General features: G+C 37.2%; 1 protein-coding gene across 1 annotated transcript in view; it reads right to left on the reverse strand.

Moving 5' to 3' along the window:
• Positions 1-1,077: 1,077 nt before the first annotated feature.
• The window catches only part of CNTLN (centlein), a 185,564-nt gene continuing 167,219 nt past the window's right edge, over positions 1,078-19,422 (reverse strand). The window contains exons 25-27 of the mRNA XM_075210868.1: positions 14,387-14,575; positions 12,547-12,624; positions 1,078-1,437 (exon numbers count right to left, since the gene is read on the reverse strand). Coding sequence (XP_075066969.1) covers positions 1,333-1,437; positions 12,547-12,624; positions 14,387-14,575 — 372 coding nt within the window. The 3' untranslated portion in view covers positions 1,078-1,332. The remainder of the gene's footprint in view (positions 1,438-12,546; positions 12,625-14,386; positions 14,576-19,422) is intronic.

Genomic DNA, 19,422 nt, shown 5'->3' on the forward strand with positions numbered 1-19,422 from the left:
AAAACCAGACGCAGGACATCATAGCGTTTCTAGAATTTCACAAATGAGTGTAAATATGGCTAGCTTTCCAATGCATATAAATCCATGTTTGTGTAAATGGAGTACATCCTGATGCTACAAATAGCCTGTGTCAGAACTGTATAAAAGTTGAGCTGTGTGAGCATGTAAATGCATCATTCTTCTGATTTTTAACATCTGACCTGATCACTGGTACAACTAACCAGTGAGAGCAAATAAACATCTTGCTTCATAGACCTGCTTGAAAACATCTTTAATATTGCTGTATTCCTGTGACCTGCAGATTAGACCCTAAATCTGATTCGTTCTACGGCTGTGGGAGGTTTGGACCTAAGCTTTTCCAGTACCAGCGCTCTGCCTGCTACCCATGCAGTCATGGTTAGTGTGATAGACCAGGGGGGGCAGCACAGTGGCCTAGTGGTTAGCACTTCTGCCTCACAACACTGGGGTCATGAGTTTGATTCCCGACCATGGCCTTATCTGTGTAGAGTTTGTATGTTCTCCCAGTGTTTGCGTGGGTTTCCTCCGGGTGCTTCGGTTTCCTCCCACACTCCAAAAAAAACATACTGGTATGTTAATTGGCTGCTATCAAAAATTGACCCTATTCTTTCCTTCTCTGTCTGTCTGTCTCCCTCTCTGTCTGTCTGTGTGTGAGTGTGTGTCTATATTAGGGAATTTAGACTGTAAGCTCCAATGGGGTAGGGACTGGTGTGAATGAGTTCTCTGTACAGCGCTGTGGAATTAGTGGCGCTATATAAATAAATGATGATGATGCTCCATCCACAGCAACCCTGATCTATAGTAAGAGGTCAGGAGTACCAGCCTGGGTACACCAGCAACGAGGTACACTAGCAGCATCAGTTACCCAGAAGAAACGTGCCATAGAAGGAGATCAGTGGTGGCATTGTAAGCCCCTCCTACTGCGGCAAGATGGCGCATTTGGGATAACATAAAGGAACGGTGGCAAAGTAAGCCCAGTCAGTTCCCAGCAACAGACAGTAACATCAAGTCATTGGTTTTACAAACAAAAAATACAAAGAATGCATTTATGTTGTAATTGTTTATTAGTTCATTGCACATAAGAATAAGTAAAAAACATAATAAATACTCAATATAAATACATCATCAAACAGACATATAAAGTGTAAAATCAGAACATTGAAAAAAAAGGATTCTGTGGATTTTAAAGAATCACAACATAATGTCCATAATGGGGGTCAGGTTCATTAAACGTAGCAGAAATTTAAATCATTTGCTTTGTATGTTACAGGATGAGTTATTATTTTACATAGGTCACTTGGAGCCACATATCATTCAACTGGAATCTCTGGCCTTCAGCGCAACATATTCTTCTACCAGTCTCTTTTTCTCACAGAGTTTGCTCCTGACAGCCTCCATTAGGTAAGATGCAAAGGGGAGCTGTAACATAGAGAGCAGAAAAAAAAGGGACTATTGAATTTGGCTTGTGCTTAAGCTTAGATGCATTCAATAACTCTACTCAAAGTATTAAATCCCTGTTTGTTCTTGCAACTTGTCAACATGATTTCTTCTCATCAATTCTACACTGGTCATCCTGGTTAGAACAACTAATATTGTGCTTTATCTTAAAAATGAAGTGCAAAAGTAAAATGAATACAGATAAACGCTGTATTGAAAAAGTCATGGTTTGGTGATCATTTTAATGATGTAATTTGCAATACTAGCAGTGCAGACATACATCTTCAATCAAATGGTCAATATGATGATCCAATCATCTATAGGGCAGTTACAAAAAAAGAGATGCTTTAATTGCTCTCAGAACAAACTGTCAAAGTATGATCCTGTAGACTGTAAGTGTGCAGATGGTAAGCGTGTGATTCTGTCTGTGATTACTGTGTTTGTTTCCAATTGAAAAACGCTGTGGAGTAAGCTGGCGCTATATAAATAAATCTTGCTATAGAAGGCTGCTCGCTACAGTCGACAATAAACTGCTTAATTGTGGTAAGTTGCTTTTTTTCATTATGCAAATACAATGTAATATCCTGATAGCAGCATCACATTTCTGAAACAAATGATGAAAGTTCTTTCTTAACCACTAAACATCAGAGAACCACCAGTGCTCTTTCCTGACACACTAATACTACAACATTTAGGAGTGATTTAATTGAACCTATCATCACCAAAGAAAACCAGCACTGGTCACTTAGAACATCCAACAATAATAAGGGTTCTTAATATTGTGTCACACAAATTAGTAAGCTAAATAAATACATAAAATATTTCTACTTATATTTAGTAAGTTCTCTTTCTAAGCTACTACACTGATTCTTCTCGTTTGCGTTTGATAGAGCTACCAGCTAAACATACGACAATAAAAGGGGACAGACAGGAGAGGCACATATTGCACAAAATGTTATTGTGCCAGTTTTATTTGGACCACGGATAATAGATAAACTTTTAAAACCGAGCCAAAGAGGTCTTCACCTTTAACAGCCGCATTTCCCATAGAACTAGAATCATTTGGCGGTACTCGGATGCCCCCAGGAATTAAACTCTAAGGTAGTAGAAGTTTATCAATTTAGCCGTAGCGCAGGTAGTAGGAAACCGGAATATTGGAGGCAGGAACTGTAGACAGGCCAAAGGTCATGGGTCCGTAGCAAGCCGGAAAGTCTAAGAGCAAGCTAAAGGTCGGGGGGCAGGTAGCAAACAGTGAAATCTAAAATAGGCAGATGTCAAGGGGCACAGGCGTACAAACAGAGTCTGGTAAACAAGCCATGAGGTCCCAACAGGTAAGCAAATCTTAGGACAGCAAGGTTTCCAAAGGAGCAAGTCAGTAAACTGTGAGCCACACTAACGCTATAATCGGCAGGGAGACTAATTCCTGCCTGCCTTAAATACATGGGTTAGCCTATCAATAGAGGTGGTACACAGAAGGCACAATCAGCCTTCTCCAGCCAATTAATCAACTTATTGAGGCGCCCATGCGCCTGGCTGTCAGATTAGCTGGGCAGCAGCCATGAGAGAGAAAGCATCTCGGCTCTTGCCCGGGTAAGAGCCAGGACACCGAAACCGGAACTGACATCTGCGTCTCAGCTGCAGACAAGAAAGCAGCCGGGACGCGGCCCCCAGAAGGAAGAGACTAGTTTCCGCAGTGGCGACACGTAGCAGCCAGACCATGTAAAAACATTTAAAACAGGGTGTTTCTTCAGCTAATGCTACTAAATTCCCCCCCAAGATTACAGGAGGAGTGCAGTGTTATGGTGACATTAATTAATTCCTCCTGTAGTCATTGTTCTATCACGGTGGTAACTGATAGTGTGAGCAGATGGTAACTTTCCTTTATGTATGTTCGCTACTTATGCTTTCAGTCACCTTGCTGCTAGCCTAATGGCTGTAGAAAAAAGCACAGGTGATTGGTGTGACACTTTAATGTTTCAGGAGGGGCTGACTATTGGACAGACAGAAGGCGGTGGGATGCTAGGTGGAAACATTATGTCTGACACCCCTTTAACAGTGCTGCCTGAGAGTAGATTCTCAACTTTCCTTATGGAAGAAAAGACCCTGTATCCATGCCAACATGTTAGAATCATACATATGCAAACTCATCACTCATGCTTGTTCCACATAAGGAGATGTACATTTGTTTCAAAATTACATTATAAATGATAGAACGCACATAGATCAGTTTAGAAATTATAGTTACTATATACTGTATCTAAGGATACCACTTGTAAATTCAGGAACTAAAACAAATTGTAAATATTAACACTTTACTTACAGTTTTCTTAGCAATTCAATCTAAATAGGTCTTTAAAATAACTTAAATGCTATTGAATCAGTTTACCAGAAGGTGGTGGTAGTGGATAATTTTAAGTGAATCTGCGATTTGACTTAGTGCAGTTTAGATGGAATTGAACACGCATGATAAAATGTATGTTTTATATGCTCAGGACTTTTAGTATGTAACTGTAACAGTGTTTCCATTGCTAAACTTTTCTACAGTAAACTGATGTAAATCCATTTCTAAATACTAGAACAGCTTTGATATATTTACATGTTTCATGCAGGAGCAAAACATATTTTGACATAGTATCATGGAGAGATACATCCTTCATCTCACATATTATACTTATATAGCGACGTTGTACTTGTATTAATAAGGGTAGTAAATTGTTACCATACAATTTGCGAAAGCACTATATTTCACTTATATTACTCTAGCTACCCCTATTGAGTAAATACAAGGTACCTACATAGCAGACATTTCCCTTTTGCTGTTTATAGACTTTAAAATGATTACATTTGTTTCTGCATTTCAGAAATGTTTTCTTTCCCAGTTGCTGCAATCCTGAAGTGAATCAATTAAAATATCAAAGCAGATAATAAGGTGACAGTAACCTGCACAGCCACACTGCTTATTTTACAAACAAGTCATAATATCACTAAATCTGTGTCATATATATATATATATATATATATATATATATATATATATATATATATATATACATACATATATATATACCCACACACATAATTATATATATATATATATATATATATATATATATATGCACACACACACATATTACATACACATACATATATATATAAATAATTATTGTTGTTGAATTATAAGGAGACACAGTGTTCCACAGTGCCGGATGGAGGGAAACAGAATATGCCAGGTAGGCAAAATAGGTGCAAATGTGGAAACAACGGCTAGAGGGGCCTCTTCTCACGAGAGCTTACAATCTAGTGGGAAATCAGCAGCAACATTGAAAGCAGCGAGGGTGTACTAGCGTGAGAAGTACAAGTGGGAATAAAGTAGGCACTAGCAAAGAGGTAGGTTTTCTGAGAGCGTTTCAAGTTTGAGATGTATGAAGGGAAGGTGTTGTTGAGTACTTGAGGTTTTGAGAACAAGGTGAGCCAGCATAGGGATTTGCAGAGTGGTGCAATGAATGTGGAGCGGTGAGAGGGGAACATCAGTATTGCTATGGCATTTAGGACAGATTGAAACAGGGACAGATGGGTGAGGAACGGACCAGAAAGAAGGAGGTTGCAGTCATTGAGGCATAATATGACTGAATGGATACCAGTTTTATTTGGATTTTGGGTAAGAAAAGTATGTATTCTAGCAATATTTCAAAGGTAGAGGCAACTGAGAGACTGAGCAGCAAGGCAGTGGACAAAAACAAAGGTGACACTAGGGCAGGCTTGGCTATCCTGTGGCACTCCAGGTGTTGTGAAACTACAAGCCCCAGCATGCTTTGCCAATATATAGCGACTTATTGCTGGAAGGGTATGCTGGGACTTGTAGTTTCACAACACCTGGAGTACCACAGATTAGCCAAGCCTGCACAAGGCTAATGGGGTAACCGAGTTGTTCTCTGTAAGGTCCTGACTCACATATTTAAAGCTTAACAAAAATAACAATCAGTGCATGTACGATATTCAAAAGGCTAGGCACGCATCTACATATGGATATAAGCAATTTGATATGGTGCTGCTCAGTAGTTGGGCGCTGAGAGAGACAGAGATGGACATGCTATATAATATAGGACATATAGGATTTTAATTTTTGTCATTAATAATGTAAAGTTATAAAATGAATGTAGTTACATTGGCAGATTTTTATTTCATCTTTCCAAATCACTAAGTTTCAAAAGGTTACAGAAAGTTTTGCTTCTCATTACTCTCCAGTGGAGGTAACAGTTGTGAAAGCAAAGTTGTACTATCAACAAAATATTCTAGTGGCAGCTTAACTTTCACCAGTTCTATTACTGATTTTCTTTTTTGGTTTCCCAGATCGTGCCCTAACTTCAACAGTTCCATTGAACTTCCATATATCAACAATATTACTGGCAGTTGTATGGTTAGAATGAGTTTTTTTTTATAACATTCACATGCTTAATAGTAGTAAAATACAGTACACAAATAGTTGCTTTGGTTGTTGAAAGTGGACAAAATCACAACCTGAGAAGACAAAAAAAAAAAAAAAAAGAAGAAAAGTTGTCAGTGATAAAATTGCAGCACAAATTCTATTTTGCAACATCATGTGCTCATGTCTGCACTTTTTTATATGGAGTAAGCACATTGCTTAGCATGTCGCAAAGGCGGAAATGCAACATTTTCATGAGAAGCTTGATGTATCAGAATGTTCCTTGATGAATGCAGGTTATTCACCGGAAAGTACCTCGCTCATCATCCACATGCATTTACTGTTGTGGGTCGTCATATTTAATTGGGTTGTTACTGCTTTAGCGGGGAGCCACATAGAAACATCCCCCCCCCCCTCCAAGATGATGATTATGGGCCTGATTCATTAAGGTCAGTTTTATTACTCAAATTTTCTGGACAAAACCATGTGGAAATGCAAAGGGTGAAATTTAGCTTATTATTTTGCACATAAGGAAATAATGTCTATTCTTTTCATGTAGCACACAAATACTTGATAGCTTTATTTTTACACTGAAATTTAAAGTTGATCTAGGACATGACCTACCCCAACTGTAAATCTGCCATTACATTTTATATTTACCTCCCCCTCCAATGCAACATGGTTTTGCTTTACTTGGTACTTACTTTTGCTTAAATGTCCTTAATGAATCAGGCCCTATGTCTTTAGAGGTAACGAAGATCAGGCTTTGGTCTATTCTTTCAATAGGGCCCTTTTTACATTATCAGTCCACATTGTCCAACAGAAAGTGCATTTATAGGAGCACAAAAATTAATCCAATAAAAAATGTAGACAAATGGAAACAAGGACAGTCATGATGTCTGCTTACATTCATTATTTATGAAACCCATAAATATGGCTTAAATAGTATTTTAGGGAAAAATCAGGTGAAATTCATTGTGATACAAAAGGGACAGTAAACCAAACCTTTACTTTTTTACAACATGCCCATTTCCATCTTCAATTTTTATTTTATACTTTTTGCAGCTTTGTAAATGATTCTCTGTATATCTGTTGCACCCCTATATTCTTTATATAAATGAAGGGCTAACAAGTCAATCAACTTCATTTGTTCCAGACAACCTCCTTCAAGTAATGAATCAACTGGCAGAAAATACAAACTTTTGCATATGCCTTATTAAAATCAGAAACTAAAGTAATAGTTATCCTGCACTAGCATTTGCAGAAATGTGATGGCTTTTACGCTGCATGCAGTGATATTCAGAATACTACTTGACTAGGTTACCTTACATATGCACATAACTGTGTGTTAAATTAAATATAATCTTTGAGCCTGAATAGTAAAAGTATAATTATATATAATGGACCTAACAAGTGAGCTTGAGATATGTAATATATACGTTCATACATAGCTGGGATAAACTGTGGAGATTTGATTCAAGTACTAATTCATCCAAACTATTTATTTTAAATGTACTGTCAAGTACAAGGAGACAAAATAAATGAAACAAAAAGCTTTCTTAAAATGTTTTTCAGTGATTCTTATAAGGAAGTGGAAAATAAATGCCTTGGTCATATTTTGATTTGAAATTGCATTCAGAAAATGTGTTTCTGCTTTCCATTGCAACTGACTATATTTCCTAAACCCAAGAACCAAACTTTGAATGCTGAAAATCAGCACTAGCCGTTTCTCTGTATATTTTCTGACATTGGATTAACATGTCAAATCAATTAGATAATGTGTAAGGACTACATAATATGTATTTATATATGCTAATACAATGTTTTCAGTTTTTCTTTTAATATTTTAAGAACCAACCAGGTGTTTGAATACAGTTCTAAGCTGTCATTACACCCTGAAAATGAATGCAGCAAACTGATTGCAAACAGGTAATATCTATTTGCTTATTAGGCTTAGGTTAACATTGTTTTGTTTGCCTTTCAATTACATATTTGTACAATGCCTCTGTAAATAAACACATCTGTACAGATGTGAGAAAGAAGTTCAATGTGGAAAAGATGAACTCATACTACAGTGGTTACTGTGGTAGGCAGAAATGTCAGAAATCCAAAATATATTATGTAATGTAACCTAACACAGGAACACTTCCATATTAGTTATCATACAGGCAATGGTTAACCTACACTAGTGGGAGAAGAGCTACTCTCGCTGCTGTGCTGTCTGATAACTACTCGCTAGTGTTTCAATCTAGCTGCATTCTGCAATGCACATTATGAATATTAAGGGTGCGATGTGTATATGGCAAGCTCAATACATAAAACAAATGTAAAAAAAAAATATATATATAAAAAAATACTAATTAAAGGAGAAATAAACCTCTTCAATTAAAGAGTTCACATTTTAAGTACTGTGTGATCCCCAAAATAAATCTTAATGGAAGGCAACAATAAAAGAACTAATGGTTCACTGAAGGTTGCAGACTCCCTGCAGTTAAACTGTAAAGAGCAATTACTGATTAGTAAAAGGGAACTTCCCACTCCCTATTTCTTTATTTCGCCCTAAACTATAAGACTGGATAGTAAAAAAAAAAAAAAAATTAAGTATCTTTAAAACATTATTGTTCTGTCACAGAGGAATAAAATTAGCTTGAAAATGATCTAAAGGGATATGATGCAGTTCATTATGTTAAACAGCAACAGCAGTGATTTCCTAGTGTTCATAAAGACTGCTCTATTAAATTTACCTCCAGTCAATAATTAGGAGTCCACAAATAAACGCAGGCAATTAAATCAATACTACTGGACAATTATGTTCCATAGACCTCGCTCAGAAAGACACTATATTTTACATAGCAGCATTAAATGGGCAAGTAAAACAACCAATATTCTCACGCTCATCATTAGCAGAGGTATACAATCCAGAGTAATGCACCCATCTTCAGAGAATGTATATTCCACTCCAGGAGGAACATTTGTACTAATATTGGCGGAGCAATCTTAAATGGAAGGGGGATTATTATTTGCACTGTGGAGGTGCTAAAACTGGCACATTTCATATATTATATGTTGTGATTTCTTACTTGAAACTAATATTAGTTTAATAGAATTTCCATGAAGTATATTGCAAATTAATTTTAAAATATTAATGAATACCTTAAGCTTTTTTTTTTTTTAAAGCCACGGGAGAATTTGTATACCGATAGTTGTCCGGTGATAGTTACATTAAGCTGCTGAATATGTTCAGTTATGATGGCGATATGTCATCCTGACAAAATAGTATTGCAAACTACATTTGTTTGTCTAGAAAAAGATATTTAAATGGACAGATACAATGTTATTAATCGTCATTTTTCAATACAAGAATCAAGAATGCAAATATGCAGATCTATACATTTGTTTAATGGGCATTATAAATAGAGGAAACAATGTGTAAAAAGTGTAGCGTTAAACCAACACTGCACCAGGGTTGACATGCTAGTAAAACTGATAGACATATGAATAGCCCTATGCTGCACAGTGAGTTTAACTGAGCTAAACAGAATAACATGGTTCTACAATGGAAACGCTGATCATATATACGGAAAGGGCAAATGTACACTAAATAGCAATAAGCAAAGTACAAGGATTACATAATATAAACTAGTTGCTCTACACCTTGTAGAAATAATGATTTATAATCGGTGCATGGCATCTGCTACCTCATTTTCCCCATCTCAAAAGCCGCATGTTTCATGGATACATATCAAATATTTCAATGGATTTCACAATATGTGGGATTATTTCACAGGCAAAGAAAACTTACATGAAAAAGAAGAAAAGTTTCAAGAATTCTTGTAAATGATGTCAAAACAAAAGCAAATCTATGACTTGAGAAGCAGGGCTCTCACCTGCCAATAAACTGCCCTTGATCACTTGCAAGAGGGGATCCTCCCAGCTGACTAGATGTGTGCAGAAAGAGAGATACTTGAAAGGGAAGAAAAAGTATCACACAGGTCACAGCAGCAGTCTCAACTGAACCCTCCGGGATTTCAACTAGTCTCGGCCTTGTCATTCTCTATGCAGCTTTCCACTCTGCCCAGAAAATGTCGATATGAAAATGTTTGAGGGGCCTCTGGTGGAAATTTTTTCATTCTTTCTGCATCGACAGGATGCCAAATCAATATTTAGTTCCCACTAACAAGCTGCTCGAGGTCTCAGTAGAAAATATTGCAGAGAGTGCGGGAAGACACAGTAATAAACAGCTGTCTGACTGTGAGGAAAACATGAATTGACTGGAAGCAGGTCCATAGTAAAAGGTCACTGAAACCCATGAACTCTTCAGGTGTCCCCATCAACTACTGACTTTAAAGAAAAATCTTCCCCTTAGAGGGAGAAAAGAATAGATCCATGTTTTCGTACAAGACAGCATGTACGTCAGGCAGATAATTAAATTAGTCAATTTGTAAGAATTCTGCATGCCTTTCCCCTTTATTCTATTTTGTTAACCCACTGCAGGCCAGCAGTTCTATACTGAAATTACAGATTTGTCCTACAGATCTTAATACTACAGGTATGAAATTATTTCTATAAAATAAGCACATTACTTTGGTGCAATTAATCAAATTAAAAACGATTTTCCCTGGGGTATAATTTGGAATATAAAACATTTTTTTGTAACATTTGAATAATTGGCCTCATTGAAGAGACTGGTTTGTTCACAGATATTGGCCTTTAGTTAAAGAAGCATCCACTCAGATGATACTAATGTTTATGTTGCTGCCACCAGGAAAAATAAATAATGAAAAAGTAGGGAGACCGTACATCTAGCGCTGGGGCCCCAGACTATTAGGGAAAATACTGGTGTCTGAAAGGTATGTCATCTGCTATGGGAAGACACCTGTGTGCATTGCACTGGCTTGTCTCCATCGAGATCAATGATCTCTATGTGAGATTTGTGACCATTGTGCACATAGCCTTATTGTAGCTATTTTTCTGAATAATGGTTCCCAGTAACCAAACTTACATTGAAAAGAGCTTTGACTTCTTGGATTGGCTACATCATCATCCTTTTAGGTAAGTATCTGCTTTAAAGTGAACCAATTTGAAGCAGCTGGACAATTATTTTACTATGCACAGAAAAATAAAATCCAACATCGGTTGCAAACCATTTGCAATATGTGTTTTGTAACCAAACGTCACACTTGTTGCCAGAAGTGTTTAAGGGTCGCAAAGAAACATATCAAGGTTACTCATTTCCCTACAACTTCCGATTATGATTAAACAAACAAATGTTGGCTACATTACACCCAACTATTATTATTAGCGTAGATTTGTAAGGCGCCACAATGCTCCACAGCGCTGTACAGTAGGAAAAACGGTACATACATAAATCAGGGACATATAATTTTGACAAAATAAATGCAGACATGAAAACAAAGGGTATGGAGGACCCTGTTCATGAGAGCTTACAATCTAATTGGAAGAGGGCACAGCTGAAACAAGACGAAAATGTAATATAATCGCTAAAAAAAAATTATTAAAAAAAAATAAACATCGAAAAACAAAAAACAAAAAAAGATTTTGTCTTAAATTCAGCAAACTTCTGTTTTAAGTCTATTAAAACAAGATATTGTGATTAGTCTACTTTAGCCTGATGCATGACCTCTCTTTTTTCACTGCCTGGCTTTACTGAAACTCACATATATCCGTCTGCATGACATGTGTCGATAACAATAATTAAACAAGTTCAAATCAGTGATCAAGTTTAGATATGGACATGGCTGCTGTAATGGCTGCTTGCTGACAACTTCAGACCTATGTGCTGAGAAGCTTCACTGCAGACGTACTGAACCACTGTGTGGTATGAGCAGTGGTGGTTCCAAGTTAGTTAACCAAAACAACTCTGCATCAACCTTGATAAAATACAGAGATTTACCATTATTAATATGACAATTTCTATTAATCTGCAGTTCACAGATTTGTTAAATGATATTCACATGGTGTTTTGCTGCACTGCTATCCTATTTAGTATCTGTACCAGAGGAGACCAAGGGGTATAATTACTATGTGGTGGATCCGCAAAACCGCCGATTCCCGGGGCTTTGAAGGCATTTTTTAAAAGGGCACTTTTATTAAAGACAAAGCTCATCGGGTGTCATTAATAACATTGCCGTTTGAAGACAATGCATTTAAGGCGCCAGAAATTATAGTAAATATACCCCCAAATGTGCTAGTATTAAAGGAGCCTCATTCTATTTGTGGAACTTAAAAACATCTTTCTCCAAAACACCCCACACTAAAGTAATCAGGATGTACAGCATACTTTGTGTAGTGGATAATACAATAACTAGTAAAAAAAACTGGTTATTATTTTGCTTACTAATTTACAGCCGTTTTGTGTGCAAGAATTTCAGCATACACGCCAAATGGTGGACACTGTAATGTGTATATATATATGTGTATATATATATATATATATATATATATATATATATATATTTATATATATAAATAATGTTTGTTTCTAAACATAATTGCCAAAAAACAACAAAAAGACACTTAAAATATTTTATTCTTAAAACTCATTTTCAGAAATTGTGTCACAAGGCTTTATTTGATTTATTTCCTGTAAAATATTTACTATGTAAAAGTCTTGAACTAAGAAATACACAAAGGAATTTTCCCAATACCTGTCCTTCAAGAAGCTTCATTATGTGGTTCATCCATTCTTTATCATATTCTACTGACCGCTTCTCATTTGCTATTTCCTAATGGGAGGAAAGGAGACAATAATTTATGACAGGTTTATGGAAGCATTATGGACACAGAATAAAAAAAAAATCACATTGCATTTAAAACACCTTGCATCAAAAGTGACCAGAGTGCTCCATGGATACATTACACATGCTTATTTTGCTAATAATAAGGAACAATCAATATCAGTGTATCTTCCATAAAAGCGTGAAATGGCTATATGGACCTAGTCCAGTATTACCCAGCCTACATAAAGGTTATGAGACCTTTACTCAGTAAAGTGATGAGCCATCTATCTTTCCTTTGCATTAACTATATACAAACAGTGAAAACAACGTTGTTTGATTTTGTATGTAAAGATGCTATGGAAGGTGACAGTTAGGGGTGGTAGGGAGTTTTTCTTTCCTACAAGATCACAACTTTGTATTTGTCCTCAAATCCTATATGTGTCCCTTGCTTTTTACAACACTCCAGAATATTTACACAATTTATTTTATGCCAACAACTTACAGATCCTTATTCTGGCGGGCTCCCCTGACCCCATTTCGCACAGCTGCAGGAAATAGTGTTATGGCATTTGGAGTATAAAAATGCACTTAACCTAGTGGTACAGTGAAAGCTAATGAACTTATGGAAACACAAGAGAGGTGGTACTGTAGGATTTCCCGCCTCTGGTGACCCATTGGGCCAGTAGAGGTTTCCCAAAATCACTGCGGTCCCGAGTTCCGGAATACAGGAGGCCATTTAGTCTTCTAGTAGCTACAGGCAAGGTTCATATGAACCCTGAAGGAGCAAGATGGGGACTAGCGGAGTTAAGTTTGCTATGCTCTTGTCCCCAGGTATGGATAAGAGAGCAGCAGCGACAGAGCCCTTTTTGATAAAGCCACATGCACTCTAATGAATCCAGGAGATATGTGGCCTTCTGGGAGTCACATGGAGCAAAATGCTGTCAAAAAGACTGTAGGTGGAATTTCATCGAGAATCAGGTGTCCAGTTTTCTAAAGTAGATTTTAGCTAGACCCCAGGAGGAAAAGTAGTTTAGACGGAAGTGTTGCTTTTTTAATGTATGGGAAGGGGAAGGAGGGTGTGTAGGGGGGGGGGGAGGAAGGAGGAGGAAGGGTGGGGGTTTGGGGAGGGAAATGGAGGACAAAGATAAAGGACAAAACCTCAGAAAAGGTATGTGAGAGCTCAACCCATGCGATGGGATGAGGAGGGTCCGGACATAGTGCAGGGGGTAGATGCAATATGAAATACTGTAGATGCAAGGGGAATTGATTAGAGTTAAAGGTAAAGCCAGGGTGTCCAGATCTGATGGAATTTGTCATCTGTGTCGTGAACCGCGGGAAACTCGGACAATTGAATATGCCCCTATGAGTCTCCTGTATTGAGCCCAGCATCTTGTGTCAACACATCTGCAGTGCTAAGCCAAAGCAAGCAGTCTGTAGGATACAGCCTGAGTAACCAGCTTAGAGGTTCTGCAGTAGATACACACACCACCTAGAAGCAATAGGTTCCAGTGAAGTAGCCTGGTGCTGGCAGTGACTATTCTTCCACAGCTAGAGGTGTTGGTTCGCAGTATTAAGAGTGGTCAGTATTGACAAGTTACACACTGTGAGCGAAACATCAAACAATCTGTAAACCCCTCACAGGGTGGGAAAGTAAGTCAATCCTGTCACAGCTATGCTTGCAATTAAATTGGAAAACTGCTGTATATACTGGATTGAAAAATCAGAACACTAACATTATACACAAGACTGTCACAATTTGATTACGCACCTCTTCATCTGGAGCTTCCAATATGTCATTGAGGTCAGAGTGTGAGATGTTGAGGATGGAAGCTGCCAATGACTGGGCTCTGTGCACAGACTGTTTGGATGGACCACTAGCGGATTCCTTCAGTATTCTGGCTTGTCTAATGTGGATTCTCATTTCACAAACATCCACCTGAAGCTCTTTAGATAAACTCTTTTAAATGAAAACAAAAACAAACAATTATTTCCACTGCTAAACACACAAGCAGACAGTGTTGTTACAATTTAGGATATCACACATACATTTCATGCTTGCTGGAAAAAAAAGGTTTCTTATCGAAGAGCTACAAGCAGTTGCTAAATTTTGCTCCATAGTCATTAACCATACTTAGTTTGTCTTCGCTGACAGTAGTCTGTAATTTTTAGCAGACATAAAAACCAGAAGGAAAATAACATGTAACACACATCACAAAAAGAATTACAAACTGGAAGGGAACTTCATTGTGTAATGTCATTGGTGGATCAGAAACCTTTGCCAGCGTTTCTGATTTTTTTTAAAAAATAAAAAAGCTGCCTATCGTTCTTACTACTGTCATAACATTTATGAAAAAGTGAATTTAGTAATAACTTATAGATGTGAAGGGGACTCTGGGTTAGAAGCAGTAGGCAAATAACTGCATGCTCTGAATTTAGTGTAACATCTCATATTATTACAGACCTCAGTTTTATATTTACTGAGCATATAACAAGGGCACATGCACCAATATCCCTATATGTGAAAATTTCCCAAGAAAACTTTGAAGCTGTGCACAGAAAGTGCAGCACTATACCGCACTATGCTTCTAGAGAAAGAGAATTATTTTTAACATATGAATATATAAGAAAATTGATACTATTGGCATGGGGCATCGAAAGGGGAAAGAAAATCCTACAGATGAATATCAAGTAAGTAAATCCAATATGAAACATCAGTGTACTGTACATTGAAGCTTATGTATAACTAAAACAAGTTTATCCAAGTCCTCTGTACAGATTGACCAATTTACATGGGATATGGCTTTATGATGGCAACATATAGGCTATACTTTAACATTTTAACAAGACTTTAAGTGACATTTAGATTTTTGCTGTTTGTTAAAAGATGTGTCATTAGGTAAATTAAGCTTGCTTCCGTAGGACAGACTACCTCTACTGGAGCAGTTAAATAATTAAGCTTCCACCTATTAAGAAATTCACTGTATATTATGTGCTTCTCTGGGTGCTCGCATCAGTAACCATATGCCAAACGTGAACAGTGAGTGTTCTGCTACTGGCCTCATTCATTAAAATCCACAGAGTGTATTATTCTGTTTACAGTCTAATAGATATTCACTGCATTGTTCAGGTTTCTGATTCAATTTGCCTAAATCCCAGCTGCAAAGTAATTCCGATAGAGATTAAGTTAATTTATCACCAATATCTATTCTTAACCATCATCTGTGTGTGTTCCGCAATAAAAGTGTCATCTCTGCCTCATAAAGGTGACACTGGCTTTTTGCTTTCAAAATAATGGCAGAGCACAGACATGATGATGTTCTACTTGTAGTCCCATCATTAAAAGAGAATATCAGCATATGTTCCAATTGATATTGAACAGAACCCGTGAGATCAAAAAAGTAAAGACCCAAGCAAAGGATTTATACAGGAAATAAATGTACACGGTAGTGTTGAATGTGTAAAGTGTATAAATGCAATGTGTGCCATGGGCAGCTTAATAGATTAATTGAGTCTATGGGTGGAGTTTAACTGCGAGTGGGGCTACTCTCAACTTGTGGTATGGATCAGTGAAGTAGTCTGGCAGTGTGTGCATGGGGACATTGGCTGAATTGGCCACATTTGGAATGTTGTCAGGAATAACAGGAGAATATATAAAAAGGTGGTGAGAAAAGTATAGGGGACAGAAATGAGGAGCAGCACACTTGGGTGACACAATATGTAGTAGGAGAAGCAGCTCACATATGTATAACGCACCATCAGGTGTCAGTGATTCATAGAACAGTAAAATTAACCTTAAAAATTAAACAGGAAAATTAACTATGTAAAATGTAAATTATTTTTTATTAAAATAGTTAATTCATTTATTACAAACCAATACCATAGATACCATTAAGGTAAAAGTGTATTTTTTATAAGTAGAGATGCATCCATCAGCTAATGGTCTGCTGGAGGCATGCTTTAATTGCAGGAATTCAGAGATATATGGAGGATCAAATATTATTCCATTATACTGTGTAAAGTCTGTACAAACTTATAAAATGTCTGGAAAAGACAACATTAAAGAAATAACAGGAAAAAAAACATGAAACAATACAATTACTTAAAAATAGCTTTCATTCAATATAGCAGGAAAAAAGAAAATTTGCAACTTTCATAAACTTTTATTGAATTTGTTTACTAGTAGAAAGTGCAAGTAGGACCATGTTACCTGTCCTATAAAGGGGGAAGCCATGCAGCTATGTTACATGCATTTATCAGACATCTCTCAAAAGTGGGGTAACTATGAGGAGGTAGAACATACCTAATGATGTCTCCCCAACCTTAAATCACTAAGGGGCATATTCAATTGTTGGCGGTTTCCACCGCGGAAAAAGTGTTACCGTTATTACGGTAATACTAAGCCGGATTTCAGCCCACAGCTCCCTGAGCTGAAATCCAGCGTGAAATGTACCGTAATACCAGTATTTACGCGCACTATTACCATAATGACGGTAATAGTGCGCGCGCCGCGTTACTTTAGGCAGTAACGCCAACAATTGAATATGCCCCAAAATGCATGTTAGTAACAGAAGTTGTAGTCATGCTTTATTGAAGGAAGGTAATGAATCAGAGCAGGAATGGACTCTCTTGGAAAACTAGTTGCTGCTGAATTGCATCCCTCATGATTCTCAGCTAGATTTCAGTTCAGCATCATGGAGAAAGTAGTTCAGCACTACCTGAAGTGCAGGGGGATGTAAAACAACAAATACAAATGAAAGAACAGCAGCTTTTAGCACTACCTGACTTTGGTTGAGTTGGCTCTATCCAAACCACTGTACAACACATCACAGCTGTGCAACCATTTTTGTGTGCAGCAGGTAATAATATAAATGAACGCGATGGCTGTAGAATGCAAACAGTGCCTTCTGAGTATAAATCACTGCTGAGCACTAAAGAATTTGCTTGTTTCAGGGCACCGAGGTGGATAGTCACAGCTTACTGATAAAGGAAAATGTGAGACATCTCCAGGGCCCGTAAGATGTCATGTTGAATAATGCTGGTGATAATGCAGCATAGATGAGTGGCTCTGTCATGTCTAACAAAGCAAGATAAAATATTTTATATGACAGAAGGAGACATGCCCTTATCTCCTATAAATTACACAAATGTTCTTTTTATTACAGAGAAAGTGTCTAAATTTCATCAAAGCACAGTGGACTGATAGCGGATATCTAAATTCCTTTGTGGCCAACAGAACTATTTGAAATTGCCCCCTCCCACAAACAACCCCCACAAAAAAAGTTTGATAGTGTATGTTTGAGGCTCTGAGCTATGATTTAGAAGAGTTGCTGGGTTGGAATCCATATTGTAAATTAGTGCTCACTGCAATTATTCACGAGCTAACACTTTGCACTCAAGGGCATGTACTGATTAACATGCCAGTTTGCATTTATGCATCTAATATTTTCTATGCTAATAATCCTGTCTAACCCTCTCTATTAACCTTGCTGTAATATGTCAGTGATCTATTCAACTAAAGAGTGGGATGACAAGAAGTAGTAGGAGTGAGCAAGAAGTGAAAAAGTCAGTCAAATAGATATGCGGCCTCCCAGCTAGAGAAATGTCATTGCAGGGACCCATCATAATACATCAGGCAGGACAATCAAACTTTGACCTGATTAAAACAATGAATAAAGGAAAACATAATTGCAAATTAGATAGTAAAACTACATATTTCTCCTGGAAATACTTGCATGAAATATATATTTCAGTCCGTTTTTCCAAGGACAATATGGTAGATACAGAACTATATACCAACATAAAAATATATTTTTATAGTCAGATTTTTATTTTACAGTTGCTTATGGTGATTTGAGTAAGAGCTGAGCTAACTCATGATGTCAATTTCTTTAGGTCTCAATGGATGCATATCTTCTCTGGCTGCAAGATGGATCACCCTAGCTACTAGATGTCCACTCTCACTTTATAATAAAATAACTACTGGGCATATTGCCTTGTGTTAAGTGACTTTTCAAATACAGTACACTAATGGCATAGATACTTTAAAACGCTGGCCCTGGCAGACACAACTTTGTCTGAATGCATCAGGGCAAGGTGATCTGACATGGTTATCAAGTGTGTTCTATTTGATGGAGATCTTTATACTCATTGTTTATTTGTTTTACTTGGTGCAAGTTCAACATTTCTTTGTGCAATTAAATATTTTGCCTCTTACAACAATACTGGCACATCTGCACTGTTTCCATAATGGAACTGTAAGACAACGGAGGAGGTTAAATCCTCCATCCACTAAGCTAAAAACATGTATTGCATAAATAAACACTAGTGGAGTGGTTAACACTTTTTAGAGTATTGGATTTAGCCATTTACAGGTGCAGCATAGAAAACCTAAAGCCAAAATATAAGGAGTAGCTACTAATGCTGGTTATATATGCTGTGAGATTAGGTAACTGGCCAACACTGTAGCATATGTGTTCCAAATGAACCCAATAGTCTATTCAAAGACTATTAGATTCTTATGGGTCATGTAGGTAAATTAGTCTCTGTGTGTGTATTTATCCTTTACTGAACAGGCCACAGCATCGCCAGCAGTGATCTTGACTCTCATTCGGGTTGACAGTCAAATCTGATAGTTGTCTCTCGATGTGACTGCACACAATTAACTGTTATTGGCCCCCTTAAAGAGCAATTAAAACCACCTTTTGACATAAGTATACAGTATTTGAAAATCATTGCATTTGTAAGCTGGATAACATACATGAAAGAAAATATTTATTCATGTTTAAAATACAGATGTCCAAATGC

This window comes from Mixophyes fleayi, chromosome 1 (assembly GCF_038048845.1).
Source record: "Mixophyes fleayi isolate aMixFle1 chromosome 1, aMixFle1.hap1, whole genome shotgun sequence".
In the NCBI taxonomy this organism is placed as follows: Eukaryota; Metazoa; Chordata; class Amphibia; order Anura; family Limnodynastidae; genus Mixophyes; species Mixophyes fleayi.